At 44.5% G+C, this 19650-nt stretch overlaps 2 protein-coding genes across 4 annotated transcripts in view; both read right to left on the bottom strand.

Moving 5' to 3' along the window:
• The window catches only part of LOC119176114 (transport and Golgi organization protein 6 homolog), a 53062-nt gene that overhangs the window by 13928 nt on the left and 19484 nt on the right, over positions 1–19650 (bottom strand). For all 3 annotated transcript variants that reach the window (XM_075895568.1, XM_075895566.1, XM_075895567.1), the window contains 4 exons: positions 19184–19349; positions 8597–8670; positions 5183–5292; positions 2271–2459 (listed from right to left, as the gene is read on the bottom strand). In XM_075895568.1, coding sequence (XP_075751683.1) covers positions 2271–2459; positions 5183–5292; positions 8597–8670; positions 19184–19349 — 539 coding nt within the window. The remainder of the gene's footprint in view (positions 1–2270; positions 2460–5182; positions 5293–8596; positions 8671–19183; positions 19350–19650) is intronic.
• LOC142817803 (uncharacterized) lies at positions 10622–13208 on the bottom strand. The gene has a single exon (XM_075895569.1). The coding sequence runs from the start codon at positions 13157–13159 to the stop codon at positions 11171–11173; it is 1989 nt and encodes a 662-aa protein (XP_075751684.1). The 5' UTR covers positions 13160–13208; the 3' UTR covers positions 10622–11170.

Consider the following 19650-nt stretch of genomic DNA (forward strand, 5'->3'; position numbering starts at 1 on the left):
CATGACTGCAATGACATCAATTTGGACGCTGCATCTTTTACCCAACGAACAAAAGAAGTGAGGCAGCTTGCACGCGTCCGAATCACCCAACAACAAAATTACGACGCCCAACGTTATAATCTGCGACACAGACATGTCGTCTATCGGCCCGGGTAGAAAGTCTGGCTATGGAGTCCTACCAGCCGCTGGGGACTGTCTGAAAAATTGCTGAAGAGGTATTTTGGCCCCTACACAGTTTTACAATGCCTGAGTGACGTTAATTAAGTGATCGTTCCTGACAGCCCCTCGACAACTCGTCAGCAAAAACCAGAAATCGTGCACGTTGTGCGAATGAAGCCCTATTTTTCGAGCTGATTTGCACCATACATCTGCTGCACCATCTTTTGTAGAAGAGCATCGAAACGCTGCTCTCTGGAGGGGGGCAAATTCCGCATTGAATATACAGCACCAAGAGAGCAAAGAAGAGCACGCGCAGTGAGAGAGAAAGACGAGGTTTTCATCCGAATCAGTTTGCCAGTGTTCTGGTACAATTAAAGTGAGTTAGTTGTCCTGTATTCAACTGCTGCTACTTCTGCATCGCGACACAGGTGGAGGCGCTGGGTACATGTTCGGGATGCCTGACAACAGCCCTGCATCAAGTCCAGAAAGACTTCCGCGCATCGACACCCCCGTTCACCGCAGCAGCCGCCGCCTGTTAGGCCTCAGCTTGGAGTTCACTCCATTGCCAGAAGGCGTGACCGTGCCAGAAAGCATGACGGCACCTGGAAGCACTGGCCACAACATGTCCAGCCCAAGCATGACACAGGTGAGTGTTTTGAACACTCGACTTCCGGTTGACTTCCTCAGAAACACATATGAGGACACACATGATTGGCTCGAGGAACATATGAGGACACACATGACTGGCTCAAGGAATTCGAGCTCACAGCGAATATTAACGAGTGGAACACCACACAGAAATTGGGCTACGTCCGCTTCAACAAGGAGCCCGAAATCGCTTCACGAATCGTGTGAGGTCGTCTTGGGATGAGTTCCAACAGAAGTTCCTCGGTACGTTCGCGAGCACCGAAAGACGAGAAATCGCACAGCGTCTCCTGGAGTCACGGATTCAGAAACCAAATGAATCTGTTGCGATGTTTGTTGAGGACATGGTGCAACTGTTTCGTCGAGCAGATCCCAATATGCCCAAAGCCAAAAAGGTTAGCCACCTCATGCGGGGCGGGGCGTTAAGGAGCAGCTGTTAGCTGGTCTCGTACGAAACCCGCCTACAAGTGTTGATGATTTTCTCCAAGGAGGCGACATCCATCGAACCCGCACTGCATCTACCCTACCAGCAGTATGACAGCCGAACCCACAGTGCACCGATCAGCGCGGCAGCCACGACCACAGCAAGGACACCAGAAGAAGGTTCTTTACGCCAACTGATACGTACAAGAAGAGGTCAAGAAGCTCGTCGCCAAATCGAATGACTGCGCAATTGCCTCAGTAACAGAAGTGCGCCAGGAGATCAGGCAAGCGCTCTCGCTTCTTGAGCCGAACACGAGCACCCCCAGAGCAAGCTATGCAGACACAGTCCGCCGACAGCCAGCGAACGTGCCGACACCTGATCAGTACCCCCAGTGTCGCAACGCAGAAATAGCAGCAGTTGAATACAGGACAACCTACTTTAATTGTACGAGAACACTGGCAAACCGATCGCATGAGAACCTCGTCTTTCTATACCGCTATGCGTGCTTTTCGTTGCTATCTTGGTGCTGCTTATTCGATGCGGCAATATATATATATATATATATATATACGTGCAAGTGACATAGCATAAATGAAAGTTAAAGCAATAAAGTGTTTAGAGTACCATAAACCGGAAGCAGATCTACCGAATTATTTTGAGGGGGGGGTCACTTGAAGTAACACCACCAGAGGGGGGGGGGCGGTCCTGACTCCTTTGTTTTTAGTTGCATAAAAACCCCGTCCTAGCAAAATACCGTTAATGTGTGCTCACAGTCGTCTCACTCATATGTTCTAATTGGTGATGAGAGGTGGATGACAAGCACCAAAGAGAGGGGGGTACTGACAAAGGCTGGGGGGGGGGGGGTAATCACCATTACTGCCATAAACCTTTATTTTTTTTTTCAATAATGATTGTTATAGTCAAATGATGAGATCAAAAATAATGGAATGGCAATTAAGTTTGCAAGGTTGGCAGCATGACTGAAAGTAAAAACACTCGAATCGACAAACAAGAAGCCTTCAAAGAGAGTACTACTGCTCACCTCATTGGTGACGATCGATGTATTGCTTCGACACCACCGCCACTACCAAGCACAAAGGCAATGTCGTCACGCAATGTGGCCAGTGGAAGGTGATTTGTACCTTTGAAGAGACACCAGTGTAATAATTCCATTGCTGTTGTAGATGGCTGGCTGTGGTACACTGCACACAAGACTTCTTCACAAGGCTTGCTGAAACAAGTATCAGAGTATCAATATCTTTCACCCAATTCCTTGACGAGGCTCGTGTAGCACACTTGGTACTCTTAAGACAAGCAGGCTGAAAAGCACCATTTGCCTTATACAGTCGAGCCCCTTTATAAGAGACAGTAATAGAAGATAAACGGGTATGAGACACCAGTGTGCCTACAGTAAAATATGAGTTGGTAAAACGCATACGAAATACCCTGCTCATAAGAGACATTCCATATAAAAGACAAGAAATGCTGCCCAGAGCATGCCTCTTAAAGGGGTTCAACTGTATAGAGCTTTAAAACTATATAAATCCTTCATAAACAGCTGTACTGCGTGACCAAATTACAGATTCAGTCGGGCTTGCAGCTGCTTTTAAACTTTTACAAATGTCACACGGACATTATAAATGATGCATTTTTTCAGTACATATCATGCAGTAATTTATGAATACTCATAAAGCAAGTCTCAGTCAGACTGACATTATGTAAAAGGTGAGATTTTTACCAATGTGCATCTGTGCATGACTACTGCAATGGCACATGTGACTTACGTGACAGCAGACCAAAAACACAAGTTATATCACACTGAGATTGGCTACAAAAAGAAACCCACAGCAAACCCCATATACAGATCAAATAATAATCGTTACGGCTTACTTCCACATTATGTTGTATCGAGAAATGCCACCCGAATTATGCAGAGCAAGATGTCTATGTTATATTCTCTGCCAACCTTTCCTTCATTACAATTGCTAAAAGCTGCCTGCATACAGCAATGTTCACATGATGCTAATAAATTTCACAGCAATTTCACTCGTTAGGCACCACTAAAGGGGACTGCAAGATTTTGAGATATTTGCTGACGGCGTGGAAGGGGGAGACAACAGAAAAGCAAAATTGTGATATTTAGTTTTCTGCCCTAATTTGAAATTTGCCATTTTGGCAGCTCTCATAGATACAGTAGTTGTATGGCCTTTGACCACCACCATTCGCCTATTAATCTGCTTCTGAGTTTGGAATAAACAAAACTGCCACCTTCTGTATGAAATGACAAGAGGAAGCTTTTTTTTCCTTCCCTTCTACGTTTAAGTCCTGCAAAGCTTAACACAGACATTTAGATTGTATAATAGGTGCTTTAATTATTTGTGGTGGTCTCGTGAAATACATACATCATACCGTAATTATGGCAGTGAATAACTACCAAAATAAGCAAAATAGGCAAGACAAAAATTTGTGTGACAGTACCACTTCATCATCAAGTAAGGAGTAGACAAATTGTGGAGAGGACACATACCATTATAAATCTTTGTCACAAATACTGCTTTTGAATATCCAGCAAAGACAAACTTATCTTTCTTTAGAAGTCTGCAATTAATTTGTTTCTTTTAAGGTCATGAAATCCACACTCCCGAAGTACTACAAGCACTTATTGTTTTTTCAGCTGCTGTAGCAACCTTAAAAACAAGACAATTACTATACGATTAACATTAAGGCAACAGCAAAATAACTGAAAACGTGAAAAAAAAAAAAAGTCGGCAGATCCCATATACCTTGGGAATCGATGTTGTGCGAAGCATGCAGATGGAAGCTGATTGTGTTGTCATTTTTTATTGAGCGAAACATAATGAAGTGGCACTAAAGATATGCACGAATGCATGCAAAGACATGCATTAACAGCTGCACTTGTTTTACATAACAAGTTCCTTACAGTTGTGTAACAATGCTAACAGCAACATAGATATTCGCAACACCAGAAGCGCTAAGGTGATATGAAGCGCTGGTGGTCGCGAAGATGGTAGCCCTGAACACTGCTACATAAATATACTTCTGCAGATGGTGCCTAACTACAATTGACATTGACCCGAAATGAAGCCTGCGTCATAGGAGTATGTATATATACGATGTTTATAAAATTAGACACCAAGCACTGCAACCACAATTGATGTTTCACGAACGTTAGGGTCTACTACTTGAAAAGTAGTTCCAAAACCTGGCGTGGCTTTGTGGTAAATACTTGATTGCCATGCCGAATGCTGGGGTTCGCTTCCTGGTAGGACCCTGACATTTATTCCTTGCATTCGTGGGGTCAACGTTGCTGCCGATGTCAACTTTTTCTTAACGGTCACGCGTAAAAATTACCCATGTGAGTTCCCGCCGTTCCTGGGTAGACATAAACTCTCAATCATTTGTGGCATATGCCCACATACCGATGGCACATGTGCAGTCGCCATTCGTGGGTAGATATAAACTGTAAGTCATCTGTGGCATATGCCCGCATATCAGTGGCACATACCTACTCACGCGCATGTGTCACTGTCTGGCGGAAAGTGTTTGACAAGTATGCGACAAGATTGTGACATCATTCATGCCATAACAGCGAGTCGTATTTGTCATTCATGAAGCCATCTTACCCGCCCATACTAATTTTTGTTCACCCCACCTTAAAGGGTGATCACGAGAGCACCCGAACGTAGACGGCAGTCTGGCTCTACAGACAGACAGACAGACAGATGGACGGACGGATAACAGACAGACACTGAAAGTGCCTGCAGTACACAAAGAAATGCCTCTCGCATTTCAGACACTGAAAGTGCCTGCAGTACACAAAGAAATGCCTCTCGCATTTCAAACGTCAACAGGAAGTATACGGTGTAGCGTTTTAATGCCATAAAAGAAACAATGCTGCCCACTATCCCTTCAAGTAAAGCAGTACAAACTCACCGTAGGTAGGACACTGTGTTTTCAGTGCAGACGGCAATTTCAAAAATTACTGGAAAAACTGGAAGCATTGCTTCAAGAATTGGATGATTGGGGTCAAGGCAGGACACAATCTAAAAGAAGTAATCAAAATAGGTGTGACAAAATTGGTATTTATGCAAGCAGTGACATGATTGACAAAAGCTGCTTCGGGGCTGCTTTTGAAGTGGCTGAAACTTTCTCACTAATATGTGAATACAAAGAGTGTCCTAAGGTCTAGCTAGGGCAGCAGTACATGTTACCACATCTCCGAAAACATCAGCATGTGCACCCACACATGCATATAGACTATCCCAGAGGATAAAAGTGACTTACTGATTTTCATTTTCTAGTCAAGAGCCCGAAGTTTTTTCGTGTCATAAACTGACCTGTCTTAAAGTCATAAAAAAAATTACCAATACCTTTAATACCCATATGTCATACACGGAAAGCTTCTCCTATGCTTTATATGCAGTGTTTTAGCCAGAATAGAAATTGATTTGAAGCAACAGCTGCAATACTGAAAACATGGCATAAACTTCTGAGGGGTTATTTTTTGTAAGAAAGGTAACCTTCCTGATGATGTTACATGCAGGGCTGGGCAGTATTGCGACATGAGAGTATCACGGTAGTATTTCAGAGATACTTCTGAGTATCTGTACTGCTGTACCGAGATACTTTTCAAAAATGCATTTGTATCTCAGTAGTGAAATACTATTACGATGTATCGCCCATATCACGATACTATCCAGGACATGGGTATTCTTGTTACTTTTTTTTTCGGAAATGAGCTGGAACCTTGACAGTCCACGGTGAGATATGTAAAAAACATTTCCACATTCCTGCTCAGGTCGGAACTGACACCTACCTTCTTGAAAGCGACCTAGTCGCTTTGCGACCAGCATCTCATCGTGCACCTTCAGGCAGAACTGGAATGTGTTTGAATGATCGCGTGCTCGAGCTTGCATACAATGTTATACTGCCATTTTGAATTCCAGCAGCGATATTTTAATTGTGAGGAGCATTTTATACTACACAATGGGAGCCAGCCCACAGTGCCATTTTTAAAATGTGTTCCCTCATGCCGATTGAACAAGCAGTGGTTTTATTTCTTTCTCATTTTTTTTTCCTCTTGTTTTTTTGCGGTCCCCATTAGAAAAACCGAAGCTCTTACCACGGAAGCAACAAACCACCCAAAGAATTCAGTGTGTGGTGCCGTGTGCCATCAACGATACTTCTTTCTCCAAAACATTTATGGAAGACATTAGCGTGGCCAGGAGGTCTTTTTGCGTTTTTATCACATTTATTGTTTTGTGCATTCTTCTTTCTGGTTTCTCTATGTTTCTAGGAAACACTAAACCTTCAACTGGAAGTAAGTGCTCGTCTTCATTGTTCATGTGTTCCCCTCCTGCTTCACGCTAGGCCACTTTAGCAAAACTGGAAACCAACTCTAGCCTGAACCGCTACTCTACTAAGTAGAAGGTCGTTGAAGTAAGCGCCGCCATTACAGCCGCTGCAAGGAATTCAAGAGCCTTACTTTCTTTTAATTAAATCAGGCTGACTGCTATGATTAAAAGCATACCTTTTCTCACTTCGTTTGTTTATGGTTTCAGCGCTTCGCTTGAACTATGCTACTTCTAGCATAGCTAATACTGTTGCCGCTAAGTACACCGATTTTGGTGTACAATGCGTGTGACACTTCCTCTCATACAGCATAGCTTTTTATTGCAACTGATATCTGTAAATATGTCATTAACAATTACGTGCAGTGTAAGCCTCCTTTGTAATGCCTTAATGGCACTTAGAGCACGATGATAAAATAATGAATAAATATAATTCCAAGTTTCAATGCGCTGCGCGTTTTAAATATTATGCTGCACATAACAAATGTCTGTACAGAGTATGACTATCGCCAACAAAGAGAAAAGTATTTCAGTATCTGTATTGCTGTATCTGTATTCCGGAATAATTTTTTCGTCCTTTAGCAAAAGTATCTCTGAGATATCCTATTACATCAATTACAAATGTATCTCAGTATCTGTATTTTAGGCTTCCAAACCATGTATTTCGATATCTGTATTCCGGAATACTTTTTCGAGTATCTCTGCCCAGTCCTGATTACATGCTTTCAGTACAAGCTGGGTATTGATACCCTTGCTAGTAGCATGATATGATGTTCACACACAAGTCTTTGTAGCACAGCTGCATGTTTGCAACATGTAAAGATGCTTTTTTACACAGTGTAAGTGGTAATTAGGCATATGATTATGATAAGCTGTGATTGTTAACATGCGACAAGTGTGATTTACCTGCTTATCACCATTCTAATCCAATAATGCTACAGTTGCACCAACATGAAGAATTAGTTGAAGTAGAAGTAACTTTCATATTGCCAGAAAAAAAAATGCTGTTCACACTTTTGTACTAAATATTTAATTTAAAAACTAGAACTGAGAATGAGTCACCTAAAGCCACCAAATTATATACCTAGATGGACTGGATCACAAGTGCAAAATTAGGGAATACCAGATCGGCATGAACCTCAAGTCAAGTTGTTTTTTTGTAGAAGCCATTGCTCAGTGGAATCAAAAAGTCACCTGAGCAAGCGTGTGGTGTCACTGAAGACATACTTTTTCAAGCTTGTAAACCCTTACTATAACACCTTTGGGATAAGTGACGAAGCGTCTTGATAAACAATAAAAAATAAATGCCTTCTGTGCAGTACAATTATTGGTCATCAGATCTTTTCTTTTTCATTTTTTCTTTCATTCCAGTACACTTTCGAATGACTGCCACAACAAATTCCAAGCACACGTCTGCTTTTTCTCAAACACACGCACATACAGGCACATACAAATGATGTATTAACCCAACAATAGAGCAAAATTATGCAACTGCAGCCCAAATGTATCACGGTGCTGGAGGTTTTTCCTCTGGGTGCGATTTGGCCCAGCAATGTCACTCTGCATGGTAGCCATGCAAACATCGTGTAGCTACATTTTAGCTATAGTTACAAATAGATATGTTAGTCAAGTATCTTGTGAAAAGCTTAAGTAATTTAATAGCATATAGCATTATAATACAAAATAAGACATGTAAATACTGGTGGGAACTGCACAAAATTAGCTTTCATTTTTTCAAGTTTGGTCGAGTCTTACTAAATAGCATATAGCATTAAATACAAAATAAGACATGTAAATACTGGTGGGCACTGCACAAAATTAGCTTTCATTTTTTCAAGTTTGGTCGAGTCTTACTAAATAGCATATAGCATTATAATACAAAAAAAGGCATGTAAATACTGGTGGGCCCTGCACAAATTTAGCTTTCATTTTTTCAAGTTTGGTCGAGTCTTACTAAATAAGTACCATATAGATGAAGGGTGTCTTGGGACTTTACCTTGTGAGTTAACTCAATGCAGTTCCCCAAATCCTCTTCTGATGCAATTATACCATTAGATTTCAAGGCACCACCTGGATCAGACAGAATATGATGTTTAGTCTCGCCCGACTCAAATAGCTAATATGCTGTAAGTGTTCTATTTTTTGCAAAATCAATCTTTTTCATTTGACTTCAGTGCTAGAATTACTGAATTACTCATTGACAGTAAACATTGCACAGCAATCATGTCACCAGAAGGATGCTCATATGTAAGAAATGATCATAAAAATGTTTGCAGTACGATTTAAGCACAAATTTTAAGTTGCTAACAAACAGTAATATGAATGCAGTGAATCATGAAGTTTGAAGTTGCCATGACATGGTCACCCAACAATTAACAGTTTTCAGAAAAAAAATGAAGGTAGAGGGTTAAATATGCCTCTACATGTGTGAAAACTGGACAGAAAAAGATTATTATTTTAGTCCGAAATAAGCCGTACAAGGTATGCTGCAAACTACGCTCACCACCGATGAGCGCCATTTTGCCATGGCGTATGCGCCGTCACAAACCGTAAGGAGCAGTGCCGTCATCTGCTACTGAACAGCACGTTCCACTTGCAGTCAGTGTGTTCACTGCATTGCTTGCCACATGGTCTGCAAGTGTCAGTGTATCGCAAGTGCTGCGGCGTGTTGACGTACTATCCCTATGTTGTTGGCCCCATCATCACCTCACTTTATTTCAAGCATGCCAGGTTAACAAGTTAGTTCGTGATATGGGAGTCTGCTGCAGTAGCAAGCAAGTGTTGTTTTACACAACAAAATTGGTAAAGCGTGCTAGCATACGTGCATGCATGCTTTTCAGTGCTGAACATAATAAATAGGTGGTTGTAAGAATGAAGCCAGTTGGGATCGTTGTTTTTCCATCAGTTGTGTGTGGCATATGTACACATTAGCCGAAGCACCAGAATTACTCATTATATACATTTTGGCCTAATATTTGCTTGAACTCTGTTGACTGCTTTCAGTTCCGGTAAAAAATAGCAAGTGTGGCTTAACTATGACACTGCCTGTGAAGAGTTTGAATAAATATTTCTTCGTATTTGCAAACGGAATACGTGTTGCCCATTCAAAGGACACTTATTGACCTCAGAAAGATTGACATAAGTTGTTTGCTGCATGTAACAATGCTACTTGAGCGACGCTACACACAGCGCTACATGGGGGATGCAGTGGCAGTGTTTAAACCACTGCAAGTCATTCAGTTTCAGTGGCTAGTTGAACACAAAAAAAGCTCGATTGCAAGTGCAGCTGACCATGGCACACAATCGTCCTCTGGAAGGCAGACCGTCCAGCAGCTCGCCCAGCAAGCGGCTCGTTACACTCATGGCCCACCATAAATCCATTTCTTTCTGTTTGCCAATTTTCAGAAATGATTGGCACTCTCGCATGGCCGTTCAATGGCACGCCATGGTGACATCACGGGGCATTTCGAAGCTAGTGCGGTGTCCGGGATACGCAGCCGATACAGCAACCGGCAGAGCGACAAAACGGACATAAGCGACTGTTCTGATAAATGTGTACTGCGATGTGCTACTTGGAGAACACAGACACAGCATTTCTGAGGCGCAGTGCGGTCGCAAGGAGCCGATCGTCTACTGGCTAGTACATCTACTTGGCAGGCACACCATGCCAAGTAGGATCGTCTACTTGGCAGGAACATCATACAAAGTCGTTTGTGCACACTCCGCTTCAGACGGCGCATAGATGCAGCGAGAAAACTATTACGTTAACACGATGATGCGAGCTTTATGGAGCGGTGCTCTAGCAGTCCTGGCAGAAGACTGAAGGGCGTTTGGGTTGTCGCCTTACGAAAGCGCGCTAAACTTGCTGTCTCGGTACCCGTGATCGACAACGTGAGCTACTCTTGTTTCTGAAAAGTGGTTCATGATGAACACAGTCCCGTACAATGATCGAGGTGGCAGTGATCGGCGCCCCTGTGAGCTCAGGTATTGGCAGCTATTAAAAGCGTGCAGTAGGCTTAAGGGGGGAGGCTACCTTCGAAGGGCAACTTTTTTGTTTGTTGAGATATCTTAATGAAATTTTCAGGGTACACTAATAGCAAAGCCATTTGAATAACCACAAAGTTTCATGCAGTTATGTTCACTGGTTCCCAAGTTACAGCCATTTATCAGGGTAGCCCACATGGGTCCCTTAGTCAGGGTCTGGAGAATTTGAAAAATGTGCTAGCACTGTGAAATTCACTATGATGATTCCTGGATAGGTGCTTTAGGGCAAGACAGAGCCCTTTTTTTAAATTTCCTTGCCAAAAAATGTTAGCAGAGCACTGAATTTAGTGTTCACAATTTGGCTCTCATCAATGAAGTTTTAGTTAATTATTACAAATTACAGACACAATAAATTGAAAAAGCGGGCTTGTCTTGCCCTGGGCAATTTATTAAGGTGCATAATAAAAAAAACCTGATAGAAACCAGACCAGCAGTTCCAGAGAGATCACCTGACTAAGCAGCCTCACTGGCCAAAAAAGTCATTCTGAGAAAATTGACTTCGAAAGTTTCAAACATTTATTATGGTCTAAAATGACCCTGCAGAGTAGCTAGATGTGTCCTTAGGCTCTCTTTTTCTGTGCCGCTTTTCCTGCTTCTCATTCATCCGTTTCTGAGCCTTTCTCAGACGCAGAGAGTCTTTCTCCGCAGCTCGTTGAATGGTTAGGTGGCCAGGTGTGAGTCCCACTGATGACGACAACTCTTGGGTGGCCCTGTAGCAGCCGGCATTATACCGCAAAACTGCGTCATGCAGTGCTGTCTCGACAGCAATCAATGATGCATGTTGCTCCTTGGGCATCAAGGACCATAGGACAGAATGGAATGACTCCGATGCATTTTGCGTCTTTGCTCCCAGACAGCGTTGCAGTAGAGAAGCCTGCGAAAGGCGCTGGTAGACTGGCAGCAGCGCTTCTGCAACGTAGCCCGGAAGATTGTATTTGTGCTTTGGAGGTGGCACGCCATTCCCCTTGCAGGCATTATGACGGCACCACGAGTCTGCACCTTCCGGGCACAAGTCATGGTGAGGATCCTCGTCAGTTGAGGTGACGTGATAATATGACGCCATCACTGCACGCTGCATTGCAGCCACATTGTTTGAATTGTTCCGCAGTGCCCAGCCATAATAGTCTGTGAGTTTATCAATAAGGGCTTTTGTCAATCTGCCCTTCCCTCCCAGAGCCTGTTCGCTTTTCTGCACAAGATTACGTAGGGCTGTGCCCATCCTCTTCCTGATATGGTTCAAGCATTCTTCTTTCACAATAGGGACTAGCCCATAAACATTGTCTTGTTGAAGGGCAGAGAATGTGGCGCTGTCCCCATCAGATACAATGGTTGTATACCGGAGATTATGCTTGGACAGTGAACGTGAGAACAGAGTTACAGCTGCTTCAACCTCCATCCTCCCAGACTTGGCATCAGTGTTTTTTTGGCACACATGGTGCTTCAACCAGCTTGCATAGCCCTCGTCTTCAGGCTTCGGTCCTACCTGGCAGCCGAGACACTGATTCGATAAAACTACAGCATCCAAGATGAGGCCTGTGTGATACTCGATGATTGCACCAACTCCAATGTGAGATGTATGTCCGCGCTTATGCCACGTGCCATCATAGTTCACTGTAATGTCCTTGCAGAAAGATGGGTCCATCTCCTTGTACACCTTTTTCACAGCAGAAGCCGATTCTTCATAGAATTTATCCAGGGTCTGTTGCTGTGGTTCTCTGAATTGCTTCAGGTGCCTCTGGAAAGTTCTGTGGTGCAGGCCACGGTGGGAAACATTCATAGTTGCCCAAAAGTCGTTGAGGGCTGTCTGTCCCTTCCCTATTTGTTTCATGGCCGTAATGGCTCTTATATTCACGTCGAAGGCCCTTGACTCGTTCTGACGAGCAGAGCTCCACAAACTTGAAACTATTCCACAATGTGGACATACCAGCTCAAGCTTCGTGGCAAGTCCAAGCTGGGTGCCTCCTTGAACTTTCATCCCGGTCGCGAGGCAGCGCGGGCACAGGGTCTTGGACAGCATGTCGCTAAGGGCATCCCCTTGCACGAGGAAATATCTCTCGCCTTCGGTCGTAGCGGTGGCAGCTTCGAGTTCAGGCATCATCGCTTGAAACTTCCTCTTGGTCGCTGGCATAGCGCCAAGCTTTCGTTGCACAGCAGCACGTTCTCTCTCCGCCGTCGCCAACTCCTCGAACGTCCGAAAACGTGTTTGGATGTGCACAGTCGACGACGCGGTCTCACTGTTCGGGGCCGGAATCAATGCGGTTGGCGAGCGCGACACACCAGGCGCACTTGAGCACGAAACACCAGCCTCACTCGTCACGACGGATCCTTGTGCCGATGGTGTAGAAGTCTCGTCGCTAGAAGCGTCGACGCAATCGTCTTGAAAAGATGAAGCGGAAGCATCGGTGCAACTGTCGCCGCGCGTGGGCGTGCAGGTGAGCTTCGCCATGCGTACGAGCTTCAGCTGACGCTTTCTTGAACCGAACGCGTGCCGAGTCTTGAACTTCGAAATGCCCATCGTGACCGTCAGCGCAACAATCCGCGTCCCGTGAACACGGCGGAAGATCGTCTCGTGAGAACGGTAGTGATCGTCTCGTGAAGACGGTGAAAGATAGAGGAGCACGTGTGACGACCGATCGGAATGATGGCAAACGGGGCACACAAAGAACGCCGGCATTGCAAGCGCCGGTGCAGACGACGAGCCGGCACATGCCGAAGAAGCAGCTACGTCATCGCGCGCAGCAGCCAATAGGAGCCGCGCGCTCCCCCATTCCTTCGAGAGGCGCGCGCTTTGTCCAATCGCGGCTCCGCATCCAGGCAGCGGGACATTCGAAAGCTTCCGCGAGCCCCCCAATCGTGAGCGACTCCCGCCTCGGAGCGCCACTGCCACTGCCGCGGGTGGCGAAAAAAAAAAGCGCAAGAATTCACGAGCAAAACAACATCAAGATGGCGGCGATCGGCCGAGCGGTTGGGAAATGGCGAACGCGCGAAGTTGGGGTATTTTTGGCGCTCGCTCGCCGCTTGCCGGCTGCCGTGGCATGTTATAAAATTTATTTGACGTACTTTCGCGATGAATTAGACATTGATATTTACAGTAGAAGCAGTTTATGAGTCATACTGCCCGAGTATGTGGTTTTCAAAAAATCGACTTTTTCGCGATTTTTCGGTTTTCAAAGGGCGCGTTTCCCCTTAAAGCGGTGCTATGCCACACCTATAGCATTTTCATCGGCGATGTCATACTGGTGCACTTTTCGGTGGTAGCCACATCGTCTTTGTTCTTTGCCAGTGGTTACCAGAAAAAGCATTGCCCCAATTGAAGTGAGAATAATTGTTTGGCCAATGCCTTGCTCTTGCAGCAGCGCAAGTGTACAAGATAGCGACCATCACGTAATATCAGCTCATATACATGCTGTCAATGTTAATTTCGGTTCCAAAACCACCTTGTGGCACAGCAATGGCACAAGTCAGACAGAAAAGACTTTTCTGAAGCAGTATGGTGCAGTAATTTCCAGTTGGTGCAGGTTGGCACAGGTTTCTCATCACTGCTGCAGAAAAAATAAAAAAAGCCCGAGAAACTAGAGGCTAGTGCAATGCGTTCGGTTTATTTCACTTCTGATGAGCCTTTCATTTTTAAGGTGTGTGATCAATCTAAGTGGAACAATTTGTTTGTTCAAATATAAAAAAATGGTTGATCAGGCAAAGTTGCTAGAGCCGCGGCTTTGACAAAAGAATCTGACACGACAACTGCCTTCTTGCAGAATGTTTTTTGTCCCTTGATCCCTCCCCTCCAACCTCGCTAGTTGCAGGGAGATTTAGGAACTTCTCTTCCTGCCTTATCTATATCCCTGTGATGTCAACACTGAAAGGAAGTAATTTCATAGGTTGTGAAGGCAAGCTCAGGAGTGGCCAGTCGGAGGTCACCTCCTTGTCTTCCTTTTTATTTCTACCTTGCAGCGACCAGCACGTGCACTTTTTTTGTTGTTGTCCTTGTCCATATGCGCAACAATATATGCTTTTACTCTCATTTCACAGCCACAGACTTCACAAGTTCTCAGACTTGTGCTCCTCTACGGTGTCCTCAATGTGTAGTGAGTGTGTATCATGATTTGCTCCTTGATAGGCTTGTGCAAATAGTGAATTTTAGGTTCGAAGTGAATAGTGATTTTGGTCGAATGATTCTGAATCGAATTCGAATAGTATATACCTATTCGAGACAGACATATTATATAGCGAGACAGACAAGATGGGTGTTGTGGGTGTCTCACTCACTGCAATGACGCAGTTCAACAACTGAACCTTGCGGCTGAAGCCACCTGTATCTGTCCTTGCAGGTCGTCGGCAGCGCGGGCTTCTCCACCCAGGAACACCGTCCACGCTTCCTTGGCGATGGAGTCACCAACCCGACCACTGCTTCAGCTGCCCATCAGATCATCAGTGGACAATGTCAATGCCTCCCCTGCGGTACCAGGGCACGCCCTAATAGACACCATGCTACAACTTCGCCGCAGGAATATGCACGGGCTCCTCTCCTTTGGGAATAACGTCCATGCTTCCCGTGGCCTGTGTTCCGTACCCCGGTACTCTGCCCACATACGAGCCAGCAAGAAAAGTCATCCAGGCTTACTTGCTGTTGGATCTCAACAGAGTGCGTGCTGAAATGGCTGCATACTCGGAGACCACGATCGCCGACTCTTCGAGCTTCTCACCCGACAGCGTCGCAAACCTGCGGCATACCATCCTATAACTCTGCATTGAGACTAACGAACTAACAGCATCGATCACTGAGTGAGCTCCTCCCATGTTGCCAGCATTGCATGCCAATAACACAGCCGCCTCACCTCCTATGTGGCTCCTCCCATGTTGCCAGCCCACCCGAGCAACTTTGAGAGCTTTGGTTTTCTGTCATCCAGCTCTCACACCAGCTGGGTTGCTTCGTGCCGATGAGCTCTGCATTGCCACCTGCCACCCCACCATCACCAGCCTTCTACGGACTACCGGAATTACATGGGCTTCAGAAGAATGCCGACAGCTGGGTGGCAATAGTCAACACGCTAGCAGTTCGTGAGGTCTGGATAGAGTCTTAGAGATGGTCCATAGCCATCGAACACTTTTGAAAATGGCGCCGCGGCATGGCAACAGTATGAAGGCATGCTGTAGCAGTCCTGGGTAGAGTGGAGCAATAAGCTCATAGCTGCCTTTGGACAGACACTATGACCATGCTGCTACCATACAGTCTACGCTGACCGCAATCAAGGATGGAGCTCAGGAGGAGCACTACCTCGAGACTGCAACTGTGCATTCCAGCTCACCTTTAGAGAGTGTCACAACCTGCCCAGGGACACAAACACAACTGAGCCCTTTTTCATGATTTCAGACCACATCTCATTCGCAGCCATTAGAGAAGCGATTCCGAAGCTCGCCATCAGATGAGCATGCCCCTGCTACAATTTTGCAACACTGACAGTCAGAGGAGCGGTCTTCACTTCTAGCACAGTCACACCGGCAACCTGACCTGCCTGTGAATTCCAGGAAAGAGGAGCTGGTCATGCAAAAGCATGGTCCTCAGCTGTTAATGCAGCTATTGGCCGCATGTGCAGACTCTCAGCTACTGTTGAGTGACACACCGCTTAAAGAAGTCAAAGCGACAGACGATGCCACATCCGTCAAGGATCAGCCCCTTTCATTCGGCGGGTATCATTGCATGACTGAGCTTACACCTCAGCCAGAAGTTGATATACATCAGCCCTGCCCCCTACCATGTGAGCTTGTTCCCTACCAGAATTAGCTCATTCAGACTGCCACTGAAAGGAAGGTGGACAACGACAGAGTGCTTTGCTGCACGGTATTCGTCACTGGTTGATCGGGCAGCAACAAGTTCGAAGGGAGAAACAGTGAGATCGAGATGGCTTTGGACAACTGCAATAATCTATATATATCATGACCTAACGAATCTGCACAACATTTTTTACAAATTAAAATAATGCCTCTGTAAAAATGCTTTTTTTTTTTAGTTCAAAGGCAGCTTAAACGATTTCCAGTAGTCGCAGCATTTGGCTTTCGGCAGAATGCTAGTGGATGACCTGTAAAATATGTAAGAGTTAAAATTTACTATCTTTAGGGCTTATAAACTGGCATACCAAGCTTTTTAACTTAAAAAAATTATGAATCAATTTGAGGGTAGTATATTAATTTAAAGGAGCCCTGCAACACTTTTTCAAGTAGCCATAAAATGTATTCACTAAAGGAGCTTTATTGCCTCATGAGTTCATTGCTGCAAAAATTTTTAGAATCTGTCCAGTACGAGTGGAGTTACAAAGATTTGCACACACTGCGATTGCATTTTCTTTTCTCTCATCCCGACAAAAGCACTGGAAGCTAAGCAGAGAAGGCTGGCATGGGTAAAGAAAATACATCACACGCACCTCATGACTTGAGCCCTCTTTCTCTCTTTTTTTTTTTTTTTCTTCGAATATGCGGCTTTTTGTGCAATTGCGCATGCACGTATAAACAAGTCGCAGCCTCCCATGGTGACTTAAGAAACGACTGAGCAAGCCTTGCTCAAATTACTCAATGGCTAATACAATGGCTGCGACAAGCAATTTTTAAGCTTGTAGCATCACTTGTCTAGAGAAGAGAAAGCAAATTTTGGCTGACTTTGAAAATTTATTGTGAATTGCAGGCCGCAGGCTGCGCTATAATAATTGCCTCGCGTGTTCTTGGTAGCCTCGAATACCGATCAGCAGCATTTTCTGACCCTGCTGAAAAAGTGTTGCAGGGTCTCGTTTAACTTTACAACAATGCCTATTTCCCCTGAATAAATATGTGTTTTCACGGCTTAGCACCAATGCACTGCAGTGAAACCACCTCTACAGGATGTTACATGCGAACTAATATACATTTATTCGTTAGTTGAGAATACTTTGAAACTTTCGATAATTTAAATTCGAATTCAAGCGAATTCGAATACTTTACTATTCATTAAAATATTCAAAGCATTTGAATATTCGCACAAGCCAACTCCTTAATGAACACACTGCCAAAGGAAGGTGCTCGATACTTGTACATGGTCCTGTACAATGCATGCATGGCAGCAATGCATAAAAAAATACGCAGGACTTGCACAAGTACAGCCCTATGGTCGCTCCAAAAGTGTGTAGCATGGCTGCCCAGAGCATATCTCACTTCAAGGCATGTCATGAAGGGTTTCGTGCTTCAATACTATGCTCACTGTGTTCCTTCCATAAATCTGCACAATCCATACCTCCTTGTGCCTCTTTTGCGTGACAGGTATCACCAGACGTTCATTGCAAATGAATTGTTCTTTTAGAATTCTGGGTACAACCGCTCCTTTAATTCACTACTTGAATGCTCCTATGGGAGAAAGCATGCGTGCACTGTAGTACACTCGTATTTATCATAACCCTGTCCCACTGGCACTTAAAAGGCTTCTTCAGAACAGACTTCTCCCTAAAAGGAGATCTTGACAGCAGACAAGAGGCAGAGAGTGAACTTCTTTTCAAAAGCAGTCTTTTTCGTAAACTAGGTTTATCTTTTTTGCGGTGTAGAATGAGTAGCCTGGGCGTCAGCCATTTCCAAGTCAAGGAAAAAAAAAGTGTATGCTTTCATACCCTGCTTTCATACCCAATTTCATACCCTGCAGAAGATATAATGAACCCTTTACATGGTTATTTCCTTTTCTACTGTCTTGAGCATCTAGAACGAATCGGAGACATCACGTGGTAATGCTCCCCCTCGTGCCGTTTTGCACCAGCAGGAAAGGCGTGCTCGGCAGTCACATGTGTACTCAGTAATACAGTAGTCTGAGCGTCTATGGTCAACCCCGGGGACCGAGCAGCCGGCAGTGCCCGAAAAAAGCAGCGTCTGCAATGGTAGGAGGTGGGCACCTGGAGTTTAATCAGACTATGGGACGCTGACCTGGACTCATTACACACACTGAAGCACAATGGCGAAGTGTACGCCAGCAGCGTCTGCTGCGCTTTCCACAGCGAGAATGCAGGCCATAAGACTTGCGATTCTCGCTTTTTCTTAGGTATGATTGCCCATAACATGTCGAGAGCACCAAAACACAAATATAATAAATAAAAGCACAGTAATGCCAGACGGACGTGTACACGAAACTAGTTATAAAATGCTTCCTTAACTAATGCAACAAACCTTCACACTTGGGTTTCATCATTTGTTATTCTTAAAGTGATTTGCAGAAACAAGCAAAACAACAAGTTTTACTTTTTGTATACCGCTACCTCGTTTTATTTTCATTGCTTCTCTTTTGACTGCTAGCGTCACACTTCCAGTAGAGTCTTCGACGTAAAAAACTAAAAGGAGATTGTTGATGCCATGCACCTGTGCCACAACGCCTTTTCTCAAGTCTTTCAACTTCGTAAAAGACCACTTATGCAAGACTTTTTGCACACCCTTGTGACACAGGCATTAGGTAACAGCTGACATGACCCTGCTATTTGCCTAGCGGTTGATACTCCTGCAAGTATGATTATGGTATGCAGACAGGGTTTTAGCTTACCCTGCTGGCAGGTGCAGATGAAAAGAGGTCTAAAGACCTTGCTGAAAACAAGGCTAGATGTTTTTTGGGGCTGCTCTTCCAGCATGGCACCCACGATAGCACATGTGACTCGAAAGATGATCTTGTCCATTATAGAGCCTTGTGGCCGAAATAGAAGCTGGACCACCTGTAATGATTGCATGTAATATCAGTCAGTCAAATGGCAAACATTTTTATACAAGATTAAACCATGTTAACAACTAGTCTTGATTAAAACGTCTGAAAGGCCCACTTCACAAAAATACTAAAATGTTGAGACAAACAGACTATTTTTAAAAACTTCCCAAGCACTTGTTCTGGAGAAAAGAATAAAGTAAGACAGATATTGTTCACACTCCACCTAAGTCGCACTGGAAAGAGTTGTAGGCTCTTAGCACTCGCACTCACTGAAAGTGTTTTTGCAAATATCCAAGGCGTTATACCTCAAT

Source organism: Rhipicephalus microplus, chromosome 5 (assembly GCF_043290135.1).
Source record: "Rhipicephalus microplus isolate Deutch F79 chromosome 5, USDA_Rmic, whole genome shotgun sequence".
NCBI lineage: Eukaryota > Metazoa > Arthropoda > Arachnida > Ixodida > Ixodidae > Rhipicephalus > Rhipicephalus microplus.

Bases quoted from the DNA above. Each gene is read 5' to 3' on its own strand.
- LOC142817803 (XM_075895569.1), bottom strand. From the start codon at position 13,159: ATGGGCATTTCGAAGTTCAAGACTCGGCACGCGTTCGGTTCAAGAAAG.